The 24,781-nt window shown below is 44.9% G+C and overlaps 1 protein-coding gene across 5 annotated transcripts; it reads right to left on the bottom strand.

Annotated features, from left to right (window-relative positions):
- Positions 1 to 929: 929 nt before the first annotated feature.
- LOC115352864 (NADH-cytochrome b5 reductase 3) lies at positions 930 to 22,814 on the bottom strand. Of its 5 annotated transcripts, none has more exons than XM_030041579.2 (9): positions 22,754 to 22,814; positions 17,892 to 18,023; positions 13,537 to 13,609; positions 10,806 to 10,912; positions 9,306 to 9,440; positions 7,478 to 7,556; positions 7,255 to 7,340; positions 4,852 to 4,951; positions 930 to 3,259 (listed from the first exon to the last, which is right to left on the bottom strand). In XM_030041579.2, the coding sequence occupies exons 1-9, from the start codon at positions 22,772 to 22,774 to the stop codon at positions 3,087 to 3,089; spliced, it is 906 nt and encodes a 301-aa protein (XP_029897439.1). In that variant the 5' UTR covers positions 22,775 to 22,814; the 3' UTR covers positions 930 to 3,086. The 5 variants fall into 5 exon arrangements, with proteins under 5 accessions (XP_029897439.1, XP_029897438.1, XP_029897437.1 ...); XM_030041578.2 differs by having other exon boundaries at positions 7,478 to 7,561; positions 9,311 to 9,440; XM_030041577.2 differs by lacking the exon at positions 22,754 to 22,814 and adding an exon at positions 22,018 to 22,509.
- Between the last annotated feature and the right edge of the window lie 1,967 nt (positions 22,815 to 24,781).

Genomic DNA, 24,781 nt, shown 5'->3' with positions numbered 1-24,781 from the left:
TCACTTAGGCAGGATCAAGAAGAGAAAAGCTCAGGAACAATATGAGGCTCCTTTCTGTAAACCAAGTTATTTTTAGCAGAAACTTTTGGAGAAACACTATTAAACCCCTAAGGCAGTATGTACTTCCTTACCTGTCATACGGTGCCTTGAAAGATTAAAGCCGAGCCCCCCCCCTCAGTCATACAGGCAGCTGGGAAGCAGGACAGGTGAGGACTTGCATTGGGCAAGCAGCCCGTTCACCACATGCAGCCCAGAACCAGGAGCCGCTCGCGGCTCTGGCCCCTGTGGCTGTGACAGGGCCAACACCAGCACAGACCAGCAGATGCACAGCTGGGACCGCTGCGGCACCCCAAGAAGCGCAGGCTCAAGACCCAGCTACGAGAGTGAGATTAAGGACTGGCTCATTTCTCACCTCCTTCCTCTCGGATCCTCTGTTGCAACAGGAGCAGTAGCCAGAGAAAGACAGACCCTGCCTTTGCTATTCGTGGCACGGGGATACCTGCCTTTGCACAGCAGTAAGTAAGTGAAGGCGACCTTCCTCTGGTAAAGCTGAAGCTGCAGCAGCCCTTTCAATCCTGTTTCTCTCAGGAAACTCCTTTCATGCAGGAGGTTCATGTTTCCCCAGCTGCTTTATAACATGGAGGTTAGCAGCACTCAGCACATCCTGCCAGAAAAATGGCAGAATACTCATATTTTCTGTAAGAAAGACAGATGAATTGGCTCAAAGGAGAAAAAAAAAAAAAAAGTAAAACCAACTTTAATGCTGACTTGTTTAAATGCTATAGTACAGGACCATCAAGCCAAAGGGACTGTGACACAGTTTTGTTTCAGTAGATTATATAAAAAATCCCTCTTTTTATTTATTAAAAGGGCCTCATGGTCACAAGGAAGATGTACAAAATAAAGGTAAAAAGAGGAGACTGGAGTGATAGGGGGAGAAAGACAGTTTACTCCTTGACTCAGCATCCAAATACAACAGTTTTCACCAAACTCAAACAAAAGAAAGAGATAAGCACTTGGGTAAACAAATCTAATGCTTTCTCTTTTTTTTTTTTGAACCTTCACTTTATAGAGTGTTTTACAATTACAGTCTGTCTCCTATGAGGTTGAAGATGATGTTCTGCTCAGTAACACACCGGTGATTCACCTGCAAGATACTTTATTTCTTACACAGATATGAAAAAAGCCAGTAATTGAATAAGCAGAGTAAGTAATACAAAATAGTTGATGAGTAACCAGCTAGAGTTATTTTTTACATGAAAACTTTATTAAATACAATAATGAAAAAAATTTATGTGTATCCCACAGTGATATAAACCAGCAGCAAGATAATTTCTCTCATATTTCTGCTTTTTGCCTCCTAAAAAAGGGACTGAAACTTACTTGAGGAGTAATTGAACTTTGGAGCATAGTATTAAAGAACAAGTTTCAGAAGCGCACATCAAAAATTCAAGACTTCAGAGGCAAATATCTAATTAATAAAATTAATAACAGTAGTATCCATTTGAGGTTCCTTAAATTAACTGTACTATCTTTTTCTCCTTTTAATTCATGCTGAAAAATTAACCTTTTAAGTGCACAGTACCCATCTGCTGTACAAACACAAGAGAAAACATGGCAAGCTATAACCTCAGATACCTACCCGAATCTTTAAAAAAGTGGTATTATACACTGACATTTGTAGCTAACTAGCATCCACATTACTTCATATATGACTAAACATCCTTTTGGTCACTCTGATTTCATCACCAGAGTAAGATTTTTAGTTTCATAGATTCCTTGCAGGACAGCTCCGATCTCAGCAGCATCTCTGCTGTTCAGAAGCAGAAGGTTTGGCATGCAAGATGCCTTAAGTTTACTAAAGGCTGCTGTAAAAAAAGTGTATTTAAAAAAAATAAAAATCAGAGCTATAATAAACAGCATCTAAGAAACAGTTTTAGATTCAGTGAAACATCTGAATTTGCTGTCAGTTTGGTGACTTAAGGCTGTTCCCATGCATCCTTAGCAAGCAAAACCCTTTGGAGATTTGCCTGAACAAGACACACAGGCGGGTCCCCCGACTGTATACATAACGCATCCCAAGCTGGGCTACCTGCTGAAACCCACCCTGTCAATGAAACCTGAGCTCCCTTTATTCCAAATCCATCTCTGGGAAACAAGAAACTAAAACTAGATCCAATTTTTCACCCAGCATTTTTTTCCACTGCACAGGACATGCAGAACACATGCTTTTGTACTCCTATGGCACCATCCGCTATTTAAAAGTAAATGCAAAAGTTAGTATTTTTTTTTTCTTTCAGTATTCCACACACATACAAGCAAAAAATTCCAGCTATTTGTGGAACAGTGCACAAAGCTGCTTGCTTTCTGTAGCTTCTTTCATTGCCCAGGGATGAAAACTGTGACCAGCTGGAAAAGTGTTTGCATTTGAGAGGCTATTCCCAAACACAAAGCAAACAAATTTTGTGCTGCTGTCTACCTCTCTGTTTTGATTAACAAGGCAGCTTGAACAACTTCAGTCGTAAATGGTTAACTGTCACCCTTCAACTGAACAAGCATCTTCTTTAAGCTTCTGATGTTGCAAAGATTATGCATACAAGGCAAACACTCCTGGCCCTCATACAGAGCTTTTACAGTAAGTATTAAAATTTGGCATAAGCAAGGTGAATAATCCAGCACATTCTATATATTTTCATACTTCATACCATAAAATACTGGGTATGCACAGTGTTAGGAAGTAGGATATTACTGCCATTTGATTACAGTGCTAAGAAAAAGTGTAAATGAGTGTTTACTGCCCTAAGCAGCTATACTGTCCTCCCTTGAGACAGAGTATACAATATAGCCAAGCACTAGGCATGACTACCATTCCACAATACAGTTGTATCTGTGCAACATACAGTACAGTTTTAGTACAGTTGAGCTTAAGTGTCTTACTTGCCAGAGATTCAGAAAAAATGAAGCATTTTTTAATGTAAATGTAGCTTCCCAGCACTGTGCATCAGCCATGTCTGTAGCTTTGTCCTGTTCCCCATTAAATGTTTTTTCTTCCCTTCTACACAAGATCACTGAATTATCAGTCTTCTTTAGAAGGAGAACCTCATGTCCTTGGTGTAGCCCAGTTTGTCCAGATTGGGAATGCAAGCATACTGGATCATCGGAGGAGGTCCACACATGAGGATCAGAACATCGTTTTGAGGTGGGGGCAGGTGGTCTCTGATCATCTCTTGGTTCACAAATCCTTGGCTGTAGTCCCAATCTGTAAAAAAAAAATGAAAGTAGGGGAAGGGGAGCAAGGGAAAAAGGGGGAAAAGATAGATACAAGTCACTTTAGAATGAAGTGTGGAGGTCTGGGGGTTTTTCGTAACATTCTGGAGTGTAGCATTTGTACACTCCACTCGCATTAGTGTCCTCAACACAGTTATGCTACATGGAAAAACTGTCACCTCTGCTTTTAAGATGCAAAACTGATGTATGGAGAAAACAAGGGCTAACTTTTAATGAAGCTTGCTAAAAGCCCCAAGGAAATCTCAAGCAGAGCTGTGAACAGAAGGTGAAACTCTTCAGCTCCAGCACTGTGAAATAACAACATCCATCCTCACTACCCCACTGTTTACAAGTTCACTAGGGGAAATATAGCTGGTGAAGTTGTTCCTGGTTGGAACACTCACGGTGCTAATCAGTTAATACTAGGATTCAGGTTTACCCATCACATCTCCAGCCCTGGATGCAAAAAGCTGCCGACCCAAACCTTTGGACACAGTAAGACTGACACATTTTTCTCCCACAGATTATCCAAAAATTTCCAGGTTTGGTCTGGTTTGACATAGGGTAGTGAAAGTCTGCAGAACAGCATTGAGCGGGTCTAAGGAGGAACTTTTATGGCAACTGCTAAGATCAGTTCACAATTCATATATATCAAAGAAAAGGAACAGTGATTAGAAATTCCAGAACACTAATTGCAGAAGATGACATGACAGCAACAGACTGTGGGGACAGCAAGACCCTTCCCCCCACCCTAGCAGAGGTGTATTCTTGGTCACAAGGTAGGAGAAGGCATACAGCTTTTCCTCCTCTGCCCCAAACTACCAGTGAATAGGAGTATGAATCTAGCCTGATGTGGGTGGGCGTGATGAGGAAAGGTAAGAAAGGAAGCGACAAGAAATGACACAGAATCTATTGAACCTTTTCACAACGGCAGTAACTATTTAGCCTTTTCTTCCTCAAACTTGCACAGCTGAGGGAGGCACATTCAGCTGGTTCATCCTCTCACCTAGACCAGCCAACTATATCACATTATCTTTAAAACTGGACCGCACCAAGCTGGAACAGTATTTTCATTGAGAAACACTGTTAACACAAAGCCAATTCCATTGCCTAGGAAGAAGATCAGCTACCGTGAACTGCCATACAGTGACAGCTAGGTAGGTGTCTGCACTTGGCCGCATCTCCGTGAGGTAACAGTGCCACTGACACTCCCACTGCAGCTGCCTTAATGCACGCTCTAAACACAAGACAGTAAGATAGCACGTTATATTTATGTCTGTGGGGAAGAAGGAAAGTCACCTTCCAGAGTAAATAATGGTAAATATTCAGGTGTAGTCATGGAAGGAACACCGCACTGCCATTCACCTGAGGTGAGCTTTGTAGTGTTGCAAACACTGCCTGATTACATCTAAGAGTTTCTGTGCATGACTGTGTGAAGAATGATGCTACTGGATGCATTCAGACACAATTCATTAAGCAAGAAAGGAGCTCATAAATATGAACAAAACATAGCATGTCTCCTGTCAAACACATGCATTATACTCGTAACTTAAGCTTCAGTGGAAGTAGCATGTTAGATCTTACTTTCAGGTGCTCTGTCCAGTGTGTACCAACACTTAAAGCGACCGGGATTCTGAACCTGGATCTCCTCTAGGTCGGAACGTAACAGGATATCCTTCTCCGTCTGCAGGGTAAGGAAAACAACGATTACACTCTGCATTTGAGTGCAGCCCTCAGATGACCACAGAGCATTAGCTACTCTACAGACCTATGAGATGAACAGATTATTCAACTCCATTTTACAGGCTGAAGAGAGCAAACACAAGTTATTTCATGACTATCCTGTGGCAGAGCTAATAAAAGGATTCATAACCTTCCCAAATCCTGACCATGCAATGCCTTCCCTCTAAAAAATAAAACAAAGCAAAACCTGTATCAAAACACAGAACCTTCTTGTTCAGAGAAGTAGTGGTAGAATCAGGAGAGTAAAACCCTCTTTAGGCACTCTATTACAAAAAAAACTTTCATCAAAAAATAATTATGACTGCACACAGGTATCTCCCTACCCCTCCATACTGTGCCATTCAGTCAGGAAAATGCCAGGTTTTTCACCTTTGCCACTTCAAATTTCATCAGCACCGCCATACAGAGATTTCTTGGGTTTTTTAAACAGGATGTGGAACAAATAACCAAAAGGGTATCAAGTTGTGATTGGAACAACAAATATTACCCAGGGTATCAAGTTCTGCTCCTCCCTGATGCAACATAATTGAAGGCCAAAAGAAAGCCTTATTCCTGTAACAGCAGCTGCAGTTTGGGAAGGAGGGAAAAGGGTAGAGACTAAAAGTGGTACCATCCTCTGCAACCTTAATAATTCAGCACTGAGGACACCACTATGTCTGTAACCGTGGGGGTAAGGAGGAATGTGCCAGCAACTATTGCTGAGAAGGTGCCTATTTCTGGATCTGCAGTTACATGTGTTCCAGAAAAGCTATTACTGGGTCTGACCAACTCAAAGCATGCTAGTCAGAAGCACAGTATGAGCCCACGTACATTGTCATCTGTAATCCAACACGGCTCTTTCAGGAAGGCCAAAATAAAAGATCAGCAAAACACGTATTAAAAAAAAAAAAAAAAAATCTAAATATTCAGTATTAAAAAACATCCAGTCTGGAGGCTTTCCTGACTGACCATTTGTCACGAGGCTGCTTTATATTTGTGCAGTTACTGGGTACGAGGACTCTTCAAAGCCAAGGATCGATGTTTGTTTACACAGGCTGTTGCTAATACACAGGCAACTGTTCCCCAAGTCCTCCCTGCAAGAAGCAGTAGGTTTTCTACGTTGCTAAAGCAGCAGCTCTATCCCTGTAGTAGTCATTCTGAATTACTCATAGCAAATCTTGGCCCTTTTGCCCTGATACCGACTGCACTTTATGCCAACTCCTAGGGCTCAGCAGAGACCAGCTGCTGCAGCCGCACCAGCCAGCACCAGAGGGCACCAGCAAGGCTCTTGAGGAGGTCTTACTGGAATAAAGCATCAGAACAGGGCATATGTTGGCACTTGGATCGTAGCTTCTGGGTAGAAAAATCTTGGTTTGTAATTCAGATATGGTACAAAGAAAACGAGGACACACTGAGTATCAGAGGAGAAAGGAATGACAGAGGAGAGCCTAAAGAAGCTAAAAAACACAGGCATGAAGTGAGGTTCACCACAAACAATGGCTCATAATCCAGAAACAAATGCTTATTTTGATGGAGAAATTTAAAAGCAAAAGGATTAGCGCTAGAAGAACATCAGGCGAAGAAGGGGCATTGCAGTTCAGCAGCACACCACCATTTGGGTTGCCTGGTCATCCAAGAAATCTCTCGCAAGGATTCCATGGATGAGAGATCTTCCCTTTGTCCAGCACGGCAGTATGATACATCTCAAAGAGCAATAGAAACACACAAAGAACTGACAGAGGAAATAGAAATGAAAGGAGACAGCCTTGCAGAATCACAGCTCCATAGCTGAGGGAGCTGCTGGAGACCACTGTTAATTTTAGCCTCACCTAAGGTGTTCTCAAACAGAAAGATTCCACATACAAACCCTGCTGCAAAGTTGGGGAGTTACAATCGCTGAAGGAGACACATGTCCACCTCCTTGATGTTTCCACAAAGAGAGACAGCTTTGAAAGTCTGCCCAAAACATTAACGACTTCCACAAAGGAATGTAGAGTTTTAAAACATTTATAAACTGGATTAGAAACAGAGCAATAAGACACAGGAAAACGAGCATTAGCTGGGAGGAGAGCGGTATTTCTGTAGTAACATTAAAAACACAATTCATTATAGTGCTTTTATATGGGAAGTTTTCAACATTTCAGTTCACTTTTCCCCTCAGAGTTCGTATTTCTGTACCAGGCTTTCTCAGCAAGAATATAATTTGCCGAGTGGAGTTCTGTTAGTTAAGTAAAACTTTATAAAAAGAAAAAAGGACAGAATTACCTGATTAGCAAACAGCAGCTGACAAATGGTAGGGTCATCTTTGTCGTTTATGATTGCTTTAATGATCTGCAGCATCGGTGTTATCCCTGAAAGAGAAAGGCAGGTCAATGATGCGAGAATGCGAAGGAGCAAAAGAAAGCACGAGTGAGCACATGAGAGAAAATATGAACAAATACATCTAACAGCTGTCAGAAACCAAGGATTAATCTTTATATATACATACCAGTCCCGCCTGCAATCATCCCCACATATTTCACTTTCTTAGTAACCGGTTCAGCTTTCTTTTCAGGCCGAATAGCAAACTCGCCTGGAGAGAGAGAGGGCGGCGAGCAGGGGGAGAGAGAGAGAGATTGATGGAAAACATTGAAGAAAGCATGAAACAGCACCTGTGATCCCTTCCCAGCCCGTTCAGCTAACTGACTTTGTTCCAGCCCTGTCACCCTTCCCCCTCCGTAAAGCAGGAGCAGGAAACGAGACAAAGGTGAAGAAGTCACAAATTAAAACAAATCCTGGAAGATGATTAGAGATTGTAAGACACGCGATGATAACAGCCGACACTGACATGGGTTATTGCTTACTCCTGACTATAGCATCAAGCCATCACTACCTGTACTTCTATTTGCTCATGTCCCATACCCCCAGTGATATTCAGAAGCCCAGATTCTGGAAACAGTTCTACACAAAGGAATTAATCTGCTCAGAGAGTTTTTTTACCCCATGCAGATTATTTTAAGGGAAAACCTGAAATATGCAGGGTGTATTTTTTTTGTATATTTATCTCCTCTTTTTGAGCTGATTTGCCAGTTTCAGCCTAATCTGACAGAGTTTGAAATTGCCCAAAATGATGTATTTGTTGTATTCACACCTCTCTTCATCCAGGATAACATGAACACAATATACAAAGCTCTGGAAAACCACGTCTCTGAGTTCTGCTGCTCACAAAACTGCCAGAAGGCTTTTGTGACACGTTTGTGGCTGCACTAAGCCAAAGTGAGATATTTTATATTGGCATAAAAGTACTTCCTACTGATAACATTCATCTTCACTTGGGAAATCAGCATTGCACAGTGCATATACCAAGTGTTTTTATCAGCGTATAAACTGTGTCCATATAAGCAGGGAGAGAATTCCCTTCCTTGAGATTAGTATCAATAACAAGCACTTCGATAGTCACATAACAATCCCCCTCAAGATGGCTGTTGACTTAGTTAAGACACTAGAAGTTTCTTTTGTGCAGAGATGCTAACAACAGAAAAGAATCCCCATGTCTAGTGGGAGAGCGTGAGTATACTGAGAGTATCAGCCCAAATAATAAATAGAGGTGATAGCTAAGGTTCAGTTTATGCAGTATGTGTAATCAAAACGTAGCCACAGACTTTCTGCCCCTCTGCTCCACTCTGGTGAGAGCCCACCTGGAGTACTGCATCCAGCTCTGGAGTCCTCAGCACAGGAAAGACATGGACCTGTTGGAGCAGGTCCAGAGAAGGGCCGCAAAAATGATCTGAGGGATGGAACACCTCTCTTATGAGGACAGGCTCAGAGAGTTGGGGTTGTTCAGTCTGGAGAAGAGAAGGCTCCGGGAAGACCTTACTGCAGCCTTTCAGTACTTAAAGGGGGCTTATAAGAAAGATGGGGACAGACTTTTTAGCAGGGCCTGTAGCAACACAACAAGGGGTAATGCTTTTAAACTAAAAGAAGGTAGATTTAGACTAGATATAAGGAAGACATTTTTTATGATGAGGGTGGTGAAACACTGGAACAGGTTGCCCAGGGAGGCTGTAGATGCCCCATCCCTGGAAACACTCAAGGTCAGGTTGGACGGGGCTCTGAGCAACCTGATCTAGTTGAAGATGTCCCTGCTCATTGCAGGGGGGTTGGACTAGATGACCTTTAAAGGTCCCTTCCAACCCAAACACTTCTATGATTCTATGATACTATGATTCTATAAAAACTTGAACCCAGCCGGAAAAAACTGTGACCAGTGTTACTACTACTTTATGATGTTTTTTCTGTATTGTTTACTCTGGATAAACTATATCTTCCGAGTCAGCCTTGCCTTTTCCTTTGTAGACAAGTAGGCCACTTGGTCCTCTGAAGTCAATAGTATCCCCTATTTTCAGGCTGTCTAAGTATTGAGACATCTTCCCTCCATCAGGAAACTTCGGATGGACACTTCTAAAGTAGATCTGTTAAAAATAACAATGAAGCAATTAATCTCACAGCTCAAAGCATTTGCCCTTTAAATATTTAGGTACCCATAATCCTCATGCAAAGAATACAATCAGTACATAAAAAACACTACCAATGCAGATTTGACCGACAATAAAACAGAAGCACTGAGTTTTCTGAAAAAGATTAAAATGCCAGTCTTGCCCTAATTTTGATCAAATTGGACACAGACTGGCAATTTCTCCATTGTATTTCTGTAACACAGAAAATATATCTAAATAATCAGCATGATTTACACCCAAGTTCAAAAGGGGAAAAAAAACAAAGGCAGAAAAAAAAAACCCCATCGCTGTGATTTCAAACAGAAAAACTTTTGAGAAAGATCCCTGACAGCTCAGTTGCAAAGGGATATACCCAAACCTTCTTCTTGGGATGCCAACTGTTTGCACCTCAAAGTTAGAGTAACCAAAAAAGTGGATACCAACTAATTGAATATTCAGCTGTTCACCAACAGGTAACAGTGGGTGTAGTTACATTGCTGGAACCGTGCTGGGGTTTGTTTTAAATCACATAGGTGTTAAAGACTTCAAGCTGAGACTAGCTACACTTTTACAAGAACAGCACCATTTGCATACATGGAGAGCCACACTGGGAAGAAGGAGTCTTGTGAAACATTTCTGAGTCAAATATTTAAATTTTTCCCTTGTCCTGTCTTCTGCGTGCAACGCCATACTCATGAAGGTAAGTAGGTAGTAAAAGGCAAATTCATGTCTAGTTTCACAATAAACAAATAAAGCGTTATTAGTTGCGAAGAAGAAAAAAACTTGAGTAAAATTCTAAGAGGAAATCCAGTGCAGATATTCAGGTTTTAAATTCCTGTCAGCTTTAAATATATTTGCTTAGTCTAGCTACCAAGAGACAAAACAAAAGGACATTATCACAAGACTCAATCATATTCTTTGCCAATTAAATCAGTCATTCACACTGTCTGGATCAGTAACGATAATGATCACCGCTCTTAACGATCATAATGACCATATTACATTAGCTTCAGAAGAAGCTGACAGTTCAGGCAAGGTTAATTCCTTATTTCAGAAGGATTAAAAAAGTGTGTGAACATCTGCAGGTCTACACAGATTTTGGAAAACTGCAGTATGCAAATACAGAAAATCATGCAGCATCTCATGAGACACACTCACTAAAGAAGTGCTTGCAAATGCCATATGGATTGTAGGTAATTGCAGATCACTTGTTACAATAGTGGAACTCCACAGTGGCACATACCTGAACAGAAGGCAGCACATCAGACTACATGTAGCACTGCAAGTGTAAAGGTGGGCTCAGAAGTTGCCCAGCCTGGTAAAAGAGCATGACGTTCTCACCTTGACAACAAGGTCCACAAAGCCCTTGTCACCATCACTGGAAACTGGAGTGTAAGGTCTGACAACCAGAGCTCCATCAATCCGTGCAGACAGGTAGATATGCTGTCCTGTACGCAGGGAAGAAAAAAAGCAGTCTGCTTTCAGAAGATTTTTCTTTCAGTGGATGTACTGAGTTGGCACGGACTGCAAACACAGTCTCAAAGTTCTCCTAACTGCCTTTTTTGGGGGCACCACTTTTTCCTTTCTCATTTTCCTGACCTTGTAACGCATTGCCAGAGTTGTTAACCATGCACAGATTCAACCCGGAAGGGCAGACAACTTCAGTGCTAATTTTATATGTCAGTCATATCTGTTCTGATAGCTTCATGCATTTACATTTACCAAAGCCCTAACTGTACGTGAGATCTTGCAAAAGATGTGATATGTCTCTCCTGTACAGACATGTAAAAAGGACAAAGGAGAGGAAAACTGTCAAGTGCTGTTCACACTTCTTTATTAACATGTTAGTTATAAACTGTTACAGTTTAGTTACAGCTGCGTTTATAACTGTTCTTACTTTGACCACAGACCATTCATGTCTACCACGAAGTCTTCTAGCTGCCATTGCTAAGGCTGCCTAGACATAAAGCACTTTTCTAACGCTGCTATTCCTCCAGCTTAACATTTGAATGTAGCGATCACGTTTCAATGTCGCACATTCACTGAACTCTCTACAATAGTTTCTTTTCTCAATGTCTATGTTTCTGATGAAAAAAAAACTAAAATGAACACCTTTGAAAGGTTTTCCTATAAAATTCCAACACCCTGAAGAGACCCAAATGAAGAATACCTAGGGGGGGATTTGTTTTTTGTTATTTTATCACCACTAGGTCAACAGAACAAACTATCTCTTAAGATGAATGCAGCGCTCCAAAGACGGTGCAGCTCCTCTGCCTGTTACGGGAACACAAAGAGGGGGTTTTACTGGGAGCCGGTTTGCCAAGCTGGAGGGCCAGTGAGGCAAACCAGTAGGTGAATGAGGATGTGCTACCTGGTGACTTGGGAAATGAGCAACCATACCTCACTTGAAGCTGTACACGGACATAATGCAAGGGTGATTCAGATAACCCTCTCAGCAAAGCCTATACGCATCTGGCAGCACACATGTTTGCTGCTAAGGAAGACCTGAGGGGAGCTGCAGGAGCAGCCTCTCATTCCTCCTGCAGGCAAGGGGTGGCCTCGCCGCCCCCCTCCACGAACAGCCCCATGGTGACCACTGCAGACTGTGAAACTGGGCAGACGGGACCGCTGCTGGGGCACGCGTCACAAGAATTAGTACACATTGAACAACGGTGCTCCTCCCAAAGGGAAAACATGCCTTACGCTTTTACTGTTGTGGTTTAACCCCAGCCAGCAACTAAGCACCATGCAGCCACTCAGTCAGTTCCCCCCCAGCCAGTGGGATGGGGGAAAGAATCAGGAAAAAAAGTAAAACTCTACCCCAGCTGAAACGAGGACACCCACACTGACAGGACAGCAGCTGGCAGCCTCTGCATGGGGCCATACACAATCCCACCCTCCCTCAGAGTGAATTGCGTTCTTGCCTGTAACGCTCCAGCTGGTGGTAAAAGCGAAATGCTGGGGCTGGACTAAACATCCAGGCCAGTATCTGTCCCACAGCTGCCAAGCCTCCTGCTCCCAGCTGCTTCTACCACCCTCGCCAGCCTTCAGCCATCTTTGCTTCCCCAGTCTTGCCCAGTAAACCACTCCCTCCGTCACCCACAGATTAGCCCGTGCAGAGCACCTTCGAGATCACGACTACGCTGCTCCTGGGATTGTGCAGGGCAGGCACGCACCTTCTCGGGCTACGCTGAAACAATTGGCTGATTTGCCCTGACCTTACTAAAACACTGGAGGAAGCCGTGGCATCCAGCAGGCCAAATTCACCCCAGACGGCTCCTTTTCTGTTGGCGTGTAGGACAAGAACCATTACAGATGTGAGACAGCTCACTCCTCAATGTTTGTTACGGGCAAGGAAGGGAAACTAGCTTTGCCCTCATGGCTACTTAACAGGATCAAGAGAATAATATATCCCAAACAAGAGTGAACCTAAACACGATGGACTGTAATGCTGGAAAGGTGCTGAGGACTACCGCAAAGCACTTGATCCACAGATCATTGCAACAGGTTCTTAAGGCAGAAGTCCCTATTAAACACAAGCCACAATTAAATGCTTTTTATATAAGCAGTAGGAAACAATAGCACTAAGCTATTATGGAAGGCAACACGCCACATAGCAAGGCCTAAGGAAACATCTACCCCATGGTGATTAAGAAGTTCCATGAGTCTGGCTGCAAATTCAGAAGTGAGCAGATCATCTGGTAAACCGCATGTGTTAGAGGAGGAGCAGCTGAGCGCACTGCCTCAGGGGATGGAAAGGGACCACAGACACCAAGCACTACAGAAATAACACACGCTGGAAAGTCGAGACTGGAAAAATACAAGTAAAGACCAGTCTACTGTCTTTACAGAAACAAGCTGGATGTACACTCTCTGTAAGTACACAAGATTTCAGACCCTGCAGATGACTCACAGCATGAGGATAATCTTGCAAAGCTCTAAATACTGGCTCAAGCCATGCGGACAGTATTCGAAATTCAACAGTTCAAAATGTAGGAAAAAAATCCCCACAAAATCTTTTATAGTATACTTAACAATACTTGGATTCTCAGTAAAGAAAGACAGAACGTACCTACAGGCAGACCCAGCACGTGATCTATGGAAGGGAGAGCAAATCGAAATCTTCTTGTGTCATGACTAACTTCCTGAAAGAGGAAAATAAAAAGAACAATCGGCTATGTTGTCGGAATTTAACGTTTGTGATTTCACTTGTAACACCGATACGCTAGTCTGGCTTCCTGCAGGATTAAATATTTTGGGGAGAGCAGCATCCTAACTGAGATTTTTGCATAATGCAAATATGAACTCCTCTGAAAATGGCAATCTAGCAGAGGTCAACTTTTCATTCAAACTCCCTGAAAACTTAATTTTATCTCAAAATATTTTGAGAAGTAATACAGAAGTAGAAATAGAAATAAAACAGACAAATGCAAATACGGTTTTGATGTGTATATAAATGTGAATAGCAAAACTTAATAAAATACTTACATACAGATTAAGACTAAACAATAACTTTCTCAATAGTATGAACATTTAACATTGCCTTCTGTGAGAAGGCCACAAGATAAAAATTAATCAGTTCCTCAGTTCTCATTTAAAGTTTAAATATGCAGGAGTTCAAGGCCAAAAATTTTGATTTTGATGTCTCAAAATCAGATGAATTAACCATTTCAATGTAGATGATTTCAGAAGACACTAGTGGATGTCAAGAAAATCAGGAAGTAGCAACCTGATCCCCTTTGCTATGCTAAGAGCCTTAAAAATATTTTCTCTGTAAAAATTGAATTAATTCTTAACTAAAATTGAAAAGAACACTCTATCTAGATAAGAACTTTATTATAAAAGTATTATGGAGTCCAGCTGGGATGATTATTCTAGTCTTTTACTAGGAAAGTCATATCTTGAATAAAATGTTTGTAATGAGTAAATAAAATGTTATTTCTCATACTATGTAATTTTTATCTCTTAAAAATCAGGTCACATTCATGGGACTGAAAAAGACAGCAAAAAAAGACAGAAACAGCATACAGCCTAATGCCTCATCCAATTACTTTCTTTTTTCAAAGCCCTATGGGACATAATATCCCTTCTAGAGAAAATTTCATAAACATCCTATATAATATTGTAACCCCTTTCTTGTTTGTTTTTTTGTTTTTAAAGTAACCAATGGAGACAGATTCCTTTCTCATCACAGTTCGTCTAGTCTTCCCTTATGAGTTCTGGTCACACCGATGAAATTTTCTTCACAATAAATCATTTTAAGGTAAATGCACAAGAAAGAAGGGAACCGAGTAGCAGCCTAAAAAGGGCTTCTCTGTACTTATGTCTATTCAGGAACAGTAACTGCCATTGAAAATTCCACTAGAATGACAGCTAATGTGGACTTAACGCTGCTAAACTCGCACTGACCGCTGCTGTTTCTGTATGGAAATTTCAGCACCAGCTTCACTACTTCAAAGCTTGATTTTGCCAATAATCTTTTAAAATGCTGTCTTTAACAGCACGCAGAAAGAACAAAGTTCTGAATTCCCAGTTAATCATCTCATGAATTAAAGTCGAGATAGCTTGGCCAAGTGGCCAAGACACTGAGCATGCCATTCAGCAAGTCGTTAGTCAAGGCCAGATTAAAGACAGCCTTAAAACAGGACAAAGAAGCCACTTCCAGTATGGGGGCATCTCCACTGCATTCCCCAATGCCATCATCTGGCAGCAGCCTAAGCCCTTGGCCTCCAGATACCAGCACGCATTTCTGTCTCAAGTAGCAGGCTCTGTGGAGTCTTCCACACTCGCAACTGCAAATGCAAAGCTGGAGAACAGTTTTTGCAGGCTGGTGCTTTGCTGAAGCCACTGAAAGGCAAAAAGTGAATTATGCTTACCATCACAAAAAAAAACCCTGAGGTTGTCAGCTTTTTTAAGGCATAAAATAAATTAGCACACCTAACCATATTATGACAGTTTTTTCCTATGATGAAACACTAGAAAGCAGCCTTGTGACCCCTATTTCTCCATTCAACAGACGGGAGGTATGGCATACCCAATTTGGGCAGATGTTAACATTTCAGCTGGTGGGTAAAAGGCAGACAGCGGGTAGAGGAAGAAAGGCTTCTGCTCGCAACAGCTCAACAACATGGTACGTTCGATTTCCAGCTCTCACACACAAAAATCTAAGCTGCGTTAAAAGATACTTATATGTCAAACTAGGCATTCTCTACACCAGTGCTTTTCAAACTTTAGACTGCAGACACCTAAAAACTGTTTCTACATAACTGTGGAATCCTTCTGAAATTTCACATACATGTATTGCTGTATGGCAGCCCAGTACATGCAACTCAGTCTTCCGTTGCCACCAGCAGCCCATTTTCTTTAGCTGTGAAATCAGTCTAAGCAGTTCCTGCCACTTCCCTTCCTGGCCAAGCTTCTTGTTCCTTTGCTTGGGCCACAGTCCACTAAGAAAACCTTCTGCAAGGCCATACTCTCAACTATATCATCAAAGTACATCAGGTTAAAAATTACAAACCCCAAAACAGGGAGTTCATTTGCTCATTTTTTGTTTTAAACACAAAACATTCTGGTGCTCTGCCAGTGAAGGTACCAGCAGCTTCATAGTCACAAAAAGGGAATAAATACCAACATGGTAATGGAAATAGCAGAAACTTTTAAAATATGAGGGTCTTTAGCTAGGCTGGGCACTAGGTAAAGGCAAAACCAGCGTACTGAAATTCCTCTTGCAATGGAAGGTAAACTCTAACCAACCACACAGATGTCTTGAGTAGGCTCCACAACCACACCGAGAGCCACGATGCTCCTCCCAAGTTAAAACGTTTTTGTGTAATGACAGGTGGGTTTAGATTACAGTTCTCATCTACTTCAAATTTAATAGCTTGTAAAGTACAAACTGAAGCATGTCAGAAAGACTCTGACTAATTTCATCTTTCACAGACAGGTGGATATGGCAATGTTGAGAAGTTTAATACCAAAGATCAGAGTGTTTGCACCAGATTTTTGGCAGGATGTTAGAAACTACTAGCACTTACTGTACCAAATTATTATTTTTCAAAATTAACTTCTGTTTCCAGGACACATTTCCCATTTAGGCAAAAAGTTATAAACATCCATCAGTCAATATTCTCAGTTGATCAAGGTACGCCTTGCAGCAGCATTTGACCTGGTTATGTAAGAGCTGTTCCTCCATCCCAAGGTTAAAAAGGTATATAAAAAAATAACAAGAGTGAGAAAAAAAATCAGTATTTAGCCAAAAAATCAAGTGAACTGTGAATTCTCTTCTGCTATAAACTAGCAGAAACCTGCAAGTAGCTTGGTTCTCAGAAGCATGTGCAGTGCCTCAAGCTTCCCTCCCCTCCTGCAGGTCAGGCAGACTGTACCTGCAACCACGTGCTACAGATCTCATGTGAAAGTGGGGAGTATATAATAATAGAATTCTTCCAGTACATATGGGAAATAAATTCAGTAAGTACACACAGGAAATAAATTCAGTAATGCCACCCAGCACAAGCCATGGGGAAGCTTTCAGTTCCCACGAAACTAGGACTCGGAATGACAGTAACCGTTTTCTTAGACAGACAGAACAAATGAAAACCAAGCTATCAGTGCACTCCCTACACCTCAAACAAAGCTCTGTGCCAGTCCAAAGTGCTTTTCATTGAAATTCTTCTGATAACTTTCTGACTAGCTCATTGACTTAAAAAGTCAACACTAAATATATCTTGAAAAGCAAAGATTTCTCTCTCATGTATTTGATGGTGAGTTTATCCAAGGGAAATCTGGACTTTTCACCTTTCGTGGCTTTGGTCTCCTTCCCACAAGTTGAGTTACCATCTTCTGATAGCAAGATCAACTCCTGAAAGGGTCATGGCTTTCCTCTGAAAACCCAGTTGAGCAGCCCAGGAGGTACAGAACAGCTTCTACTTTTAACAGAGAGAAAGAGAAGCTGAGACAGCTCAGGTGCTGTCAGGACTACACCATCTAAACACCTTTCTTCCTGTAACACATTAGAGTACATAAATCCAATAACATGAGTCAGTATCAACATAGTTCTGACAACTACTATGCTGAATGCTACTGACCATGAAAAAACTGCCTGCTCTGCCTGACAGCATGACTTCTGTCTCATAGCCAATCTAGTAGTGCAGAGTTTAGGAATTTCTGCTGATGTACTCCATGACATGAGACACACCTGACAGAAACTATGAGTTTGGTCATTTCTAAAGCAGCATTCTCCTCTCTAACTTGCTTGGAAACAAACTGCTTGCAGAACTCAGTTATACTAGGCAAAGAGCATTTAGAAAGAAGTCCTTTCCTTAAAATACAAGTATTTGCCCTGCTGCAACATTACCCAAGATTTAAGATGCCATAAGCATTTCACAGTATCCATGGAGAAGTCATGCTCAGCACTGTACATGCACTTACCTCCTTATCAATCAGCCTCAACGCATACTTCAGTTCAGGATCCTTCAGAGTAATCGCAGGATGGGGATTCTTGAACAGCCTCAGGAAGGTGGCATAGATAAGCCGTACTGGGTACGCCACAAGCCAACCCAACTGCAGCAATACAGAGAGAGTGTTAAGACATGTGTGTATAACAAAAGAAAGTTATTTTGGTGAGAAGGAAGATGGTAGCATGACATGACAATCTAACCACCAAAAAAATGTGTTTCTTTGCACGGATACGAGCAGGAGGAGGAAGTATTAAAAAAACACCAGCCAGTGTAACAGACAAATGTGCTTTATGAATACCTGACGTTACTCCTACATTGAGGCACTTGGCATACTGGCAGAGGGTTACCAAACCCCGCAGCTCGACAGAAACAAGGCTGTCACAGCTCCACGTCCCCAGGTCCGACCATTAGCAAGGCTGAGCAGGCATGTACACGGACATGCATACACAACGCGTGCCCAAATACACACCTGGCTGGCCACACTGATCAACACAGACAGATGCTCACACAAACAGTATCGATGGCCTCATCCTGCTCTCCTCCCTGACTGATAAGGATGAAGGTCCATTATTGGGAAATACACATACATGCATGTGTACAAGGTGGATCCAGCAGTAGCTGGCTTAGTCTTCGCAGCAGCTGTCCCCAGACTCTAGTCTCCCCAGTTGCTGGCATCTGGACGTAGAAGCTGCTGTTGCACAGACCCCTTCATACACCATCACGTGTGCTGTGGACCCCCGAGTGATTGGGGGTCTCACACTCGACCACAGACTCCACTGTCTCTCTGGCCACTGGCCAGGACCCGTGGCCCCTCCAGCGGCCAATACCTTCAGTGGTCGCACCCTCAGAGATGCACGTACGCCTGCCTCCCAGGCCACCTCGCCTACTTCCTGGCTAGTCCGTCTTGATCTTTGCTAGCCATCACACACTCATGCTGGGTGCTGGCACCACAGACACACAGGCCCTCCGACCCACCATCTGGCCCCAGGTACTGGTGCTTACACCTCCACACAGACATGTGCGTGCAGAACAGCATCCCTTCCCCAGGAAGGCAGCTACGGAGGAGTTTAATGAGGACACGGGACAGACTCCGCTGACGGGTTGCAGGACACAGCCAGACAAGGGTACACACACAGCAGACCTGTTTACGCAGGGTCAGTCCTTTTCATCCCTTTATCCTTTTATTCTCCCCACACTTGTTGCTCCCCAAATGGCCTCGATCCCTGCCTTTGGTTCCTCCCCTAAACGTCTCACAACCCCACGCGCTCAACCCCTGCATCCCGTGCCCCCCCCCAGCCTGCAAGGGGAGCCAGCCCCCCGCTGATGTGTGCAGAGAGGGGTCACCCCTGGCCCACAGGGCAATGGCTCCCCCAGACAGCTCTGGGAAGGCTGGGGCTCATTTCTGGGAGTGGGTTATTGGGGCTCCCCCACCTGCCAGCGTCTCTGTGCTCCTTTGTGTGTAGAGACAAGCCTTCACAAGTTGGCTGCTCTCCTGTGATGGGCCTGGTAGTAGCTGGGTCAGGGCATCACCCAGGTTCCCCAACCACCGTTGTGCCTCTGTGCTCCTTGGTGCATGCAGGCACAGACAGGCCCCTCAACCACACCACCTAACATGCACCACTGCTTTGGGCCTTTTACATCACAGCACTTGGAGGCGGATGAAGACATGGTCATGTAGCCTGCTGCAGGGATAAGCTTCACCCCCAGGGTTAAAGCCCCAGAAGATGGGAGCAGGTTATGCCCCCACACCACAGCACCCTCTCCATCCCCAACACCACACACAGGCTGCCCAGCCAGGAGAGACCGAGCGGTCACACCAGCCCAGGAAAGCACAGAAGAGACCACGCTGCTGCAACTACAGCTGTCCAGACAGGACGGAAGGACAATGTCACCTCCCCAGCCCAGCGCCATACGCCTCAGGCGCTTGGTGGGTCTATGGGATTGAAGATGGGTCACTCACAGACTACAAGTGCAGAGCCTGCCGGGATCACGCTCAGCTTAAGGCCCATGCCTTCGTTTCTAGTGCCTGTTGCCAGGGACAGTCCTATGCTTGCGAGGTTAGATAAGCACTACAACAGCCTACAAAGTCACCTGTGTAAGCAGACTTGGTCCTAACTTAGGACAGGAGAATACACTGAACAACCACTTATAAAAATCCTCTCCAACTCTGTAATTTCTTATTCAATGCTTTAACAGAGGGGAGAGAGAAAAAAAAAGCAGCAAATACTCAAGATTGCATACAATGCACTAATTTTTGAAAGAGCTCAAACTCCTGCCTGGTTAACTTTCACTTTCATTTCACTTTAAAGGGACCTGACCAGTCTTTTAGAAGCACATCTCCACCAGTGTGACAGTTCTCAGGAGGCTATAAAAAGAAAAAGAAAAGAAAAAAGTCCTACATTATTATTACTAAAACTGTGGCAAGTGTAAAATTTTAAAAAAAGGGACAGCATAAACTCTCTCTTCTTAAAATGCTGCTGTACAGGTTTAAAATATATCAACACTAGGTACAGCTTGAAGGCACACCATGCCATACACACATACACACATTGCATTTTTCACTTTTATTTGAAAATACTGAAAGACCTCCACACAGGTTGCTTCTGAAGAAGCTGAAGTTTACAGGAATATTATTCCTTAATTCCTGCAGATCCACCAGATTACTGCAGCTCCAGGAAGAACATTTGTTATTGAGTCATAGAACAGGGGGGAGGGAGTGGAGTTGTTAAAGGAAGTGAGAGAGCAGCAAATAAACTCCCTGCTGAGAATTGCAACAGGTGAATTGAGACCTGGTGGGGATAGCAAGCTGTATCTGCAGCAGATGATGTTTCAAATAAAACACTAATATGTTAAAATAAACTAGTTTCATTTACGGATGTGGCTACCTAAAACAGACCAAAAAAATCACAGCTGTGGTCTAGCAAAATTGCAGTTGAAAATGGGAATTCAAAAACTTAGGCTCAGTCCCAACTTCAACACTAACGTATGTCAGTAACATGATCAGGAAGGCAGGAGCAGAGTGGAGTTCAAAATATCTCTGCAAGTCAGCTTCTCCACCTGTGTGCAAAGATAAGTGTTTTCTCCCATCTTTGCAAGTAATTTCTGGGTCATCAGATGTCAAGTGAAGACTACCACAGCTGTTCAATAAATGAGATTAACACACCCTTTCCCCAAATGTGCATAACCATAACTTTTCGAAGCAACGCACCAGATCTGAGTCTATTGGAACAGAACGTAGTTTAATTTTGACAAATACTTTTAACACAGTGTTAGCCTTGTGGAAGGCAATTTGTTATTCATGGTCAATTAGCGCAAAAGCCTCATGGGATTTAGCCTGGAAAGAAACAGCACACCCACTAATTCAGATAGCTGTTTTAGTTCCTGGGCAGGAAAAAAGGGAAGAACTGAAGGCTGAATAATTACAAAAAGTTATCCTTGCTAAGAATGCATTCTATGGGTTAAAAGTGATCTATATACTCTTACCACAGGGTATATCAAGATATTCGTGAAGATAACTGCACTGCAACCACAGAAGCTGTGTCAGATCTACAGCAGCAGAGGGAGCGGCTGGCTGACCATAAGGCCAGGAATCACTAAATGAAGATCTGGTGACTCATCGTTTCCAGTTGCACAAATCTTTGCTAACAGAGATCACAAAATAAGTAACTGAGCAGAATTTTTATTAATGGAAACAGACCTCTGCAGGATAACAAAAAGGCCACAAGAAAGAGAAAAGCCATAGCATTGAGATTGCCAGTCTTTTCCACTGGGGCATGTTGAGCAAAACACAGTTAAACGCATAAGCTTACAGCAGGACGCTCCATCACTGAACAGCCCTACAAACACACAAACCAAATGCTGCTTTGGCAAGAAGAATCTTGTACCCTCAGCTGCAATACCCCCTCCCCCACTTCCTCATTCAAACCCTATTTTTAAGTGATTTTAGTTAAACATTCTTCTCATCTGTTTTAGAAAATGATGAGAGGATTAGGGCACAGGCATTTCTTCACTTCTGCAGGTTTAGCATCCGCCTCACCCTCTTCTGTTCAAGCAACCTAATAAGCAGCTGTAGGCAAACTAGCGTATGTCGCATCCACCTCCGTCCTGCTCCTCTCACAAATCCAGAGCCAGAAGTGTTTGAGCAGGTGCATCAGAGGAAAGAAACGATGTGTTAGGCAGCCGCAGAAGAGGGGAACGATGCTCGCTACAGATAACACCACTGCAAACCCACTGCTCGGCAGACATGATCCCGAAAGAGCTCTCCACTACAACAGCAGCCGCCAGGCTTACAGTTCTAAGGCCACCGGCGCGGACACCGGGGAACCGCTCGGGGAACTGCGAGAAGAAAAACGCCACGCCACGGCAGCCAACACAGGCTCCGTTACCCCGGGCACACGAGCCGCGGGCGTCCACGCTGGCACACGAGCCCCAGCCCACGCCAGCCGCAAGAAGGTCCCGGAGCCGCCGCACCGCGGCGCGGGGACGCGGGCGGCTCCCGACACAGGCACCCCCGCTCTCCCTCCCGGATGACGGGGACACGGCAGGGGCCTCGGGCGCCCTGTGACACCGTCCCCGGCGGCCCCCGCTCTGCTCAGGCGCCCAGAGACGGCCCGGCCCGGCCCGCGGCCGCTGGGAAGGGCAGAGCGGGGCCGCCGCGCCTCTCCCTTCGCCCGCGGCCAGGCCTCGGGGCCTCAGCTCGCTCAAGGCCTCGGCCGGAGGAACGGGACGGGAGCGAGGGGCGCGAACGCAGCCCCCCGGCAGCCGGCACCCCGACGGCCCGCTGCCGGGAGGCGCAGGGCCCGCTCCCCGCCGCCCGGGGTGGGCCGCACTCACCGTGCTGAGCTGCGCCCCCATCGCTGCCCCCTGCCAGACGCGAAAGCACCGCCCGCCCCGCCCCGCGACGTCGCACGACGCCCCGCCAATCAGCGCCGAGCCGCTACCCCCCCCCCCCGCCGGCCGCCAGCTGCTTTCCCCTCCCCTGCTCCCCCCCCCAACCCCCCCCCCACACGCCTTACCCGCGCGGGGCCGCGGCCCCGCCCACCCGGCCGGCGCCCGCCGCGGCCGCCAGGGGGCGCCCGCTCCCCGCCGGGGCTCCCCGGGGCGGCGGCCGCGGCACCCGGGGCCGGAGGGGGGGCCGGAGGGGGGGCCGGGCCCCTCGGCCGGCGCCCGCTTCCCCCGGCGGAGGCAGCGGGAGGCGTGGGGATCACACCGCAGGCGGAATCCGGTAGTTCGCGCTCCCACCGCTGGCGAAATGCGGCGGCTGATGCTCTTCTCACCGCTCGCCGCCCCCCCCGCTGACCTTCCGTGCCTCTCGCCAGCGGCGCAGGCGGCACACACGCGTGATTTCTGTTAGCGCCGCCGCTCCCGTGAGGCCGCGCGTACCGCCTGACCGTGTAACGGCCTTCCGTCCTTCATTAACTGCGTAAACAACGGTGGGGGAAAGCAAGGGCAGTGAAATTACAGTGCCTGCCTTTTCTAACAGCCTCGCAGTCGAAGCCCTGCTGTCTTTTCGAGATACGAGGATAACTAACTGCTGTACGTCAACGCTTCAACGGACCCAATAAACGTCACAAGCCTTCGCCTTCCCCACCTGTGCTGCTCGGAGCCCGGAGGAAGGTGCCAGGATGGCCTGCACCGGCACTTCCGAATCCCTCCGTGAACCGACTCCTTCCCATCCAGGCCGGTGATGGCCCGCAGCCTGACTCATTAATGGCGATGTTTATCCGAAAAGCACAAGAACTGAGCTGTGCGACAAGAAAGGATGTTTCAGCCAGACCGCCTAAAATCTTCGTTTACATCGATGTGTACAAATTAATGACTAATAAGCAAATGCGTCTTTGTGCTAAATGTGAAATGCTTCAAAGCTCTTTAATTAATATGTCTTAACTCGCAGTACACAGGCCTCGATGATTCCTAGACACAGTTTCTCCTTACAAAATCAAGGCAGGCATATGCTTGACAGTCCTAATATTAAGATTAAAAAAAAAAAAAAAAATTTCCTCCCTTAGCCCCTCAGCTCACACAGGGGTACTGAGCCACCTGCATCCCCAAGCACCTGCTTTCTCCCAGCCTCTGGGCTTGCTGACCGTGCAGGCAGCTTATCTGGCTGTAAGAACATTCATAAGTTAGCCATGGCTTAGCTATTAAACCTGGGAATTAGCACTGGTAAATAAAGGCAGGTTAACAGACCAACCTAAAGGTAAGCAGCTCACGTCACTGCACAGGCTATGTAAAGACATCTAGCTGCAGGAATGGCGTTATTTATTCCCAGCATTCCTATGACAAAAACATGCCTGGCTGTGTAATACTCTTAACTTTTCTCTTTGAGGACAGCTGCTGCACCAGAAACTCCCCAGTAAGCGGAGGGATTATAACACCACTGGCTAGAGAGAAGGACTTCAGGACTGAGAGGCTGAGGCTTAGGAAACTGGGGAGATAACTAAGAGACAGGCTGGGCACAGGGACCATGGAGTTTGGTGGGAGACAATCTGTCAGGTGAGGCTCCAGCTTGAGAATTAATACTTAAGGAAGGGTGGAGACCTCACAGTCCCTGCTCTCAGTGAGCTCTGACTGGGCTAGGTTCCCACCAACCAGCCCGGGCTGAGTCTCCACTGCTTTTCCGTGTTGGTCAGCTTGCGGAGACTTGGCAGCAATAGCCAAAGCTCCCATGGGAATGTCCAGCAAACTCAGTGTCTCAGAAACTTTCCTCTTCCCTATATCCATGCACAAAACGTGACCCAAAGGCCTGCTCTGGCTTCTCTGGGGAAAGGACTGAGCCTGCTACAGATCTGCATGCTGTTTGTTCCAGCTGCCAGCTTTTACTCAGTCTCCCTGAGTGAGCCGGTCCAGCCCAAATGTGAC

The sequence above is a fragment of the Aquila chrysaetos genome, chromosome 17, assembly GCF_900496995.4.
Source record: "Aquila chrysaetos chrysaetos chromosome 17, bAquChr1.4, whole genome shotgun sequence".
Lineage (NCBI taxonomy): Eukaryota > Metazoa > Chordata > Aves > Accipitriformes > Accipitridae > Aquila > Aquila chrysaetos.
This window is presented reverse-complemented; position numbering and strand designations above follow the sequence as displayed.

What these genes read in the sequence shown, in the direction of transcription:
- LOC115352864 (XM_030041577.2), bottom strand. Translation starts at nt 22,071, where the DNA reads ATGCACCTGCTCAAACACTTCTGGCTCTGGATTTGTGAGAGGAGCAGG. An exon ending in TTGTGGACCTTGTTGTCAAG is followed by an intron (nt 9,441 to 10,805) that starts GTGAGAACGTCA and finishes TATTTTTAACAG; the next exon opens with ATCTACTTTAGAAGTGTCCA. An exon ending in ACTGGACAGAGCACCTGAAA is followed by an intron (nt 3,260 to 4,851) that starts GTAAGATCTAAC and finishes TTTTTTTTACAG; the next exon opens with ATTGGGACTACAGCCAAGGA.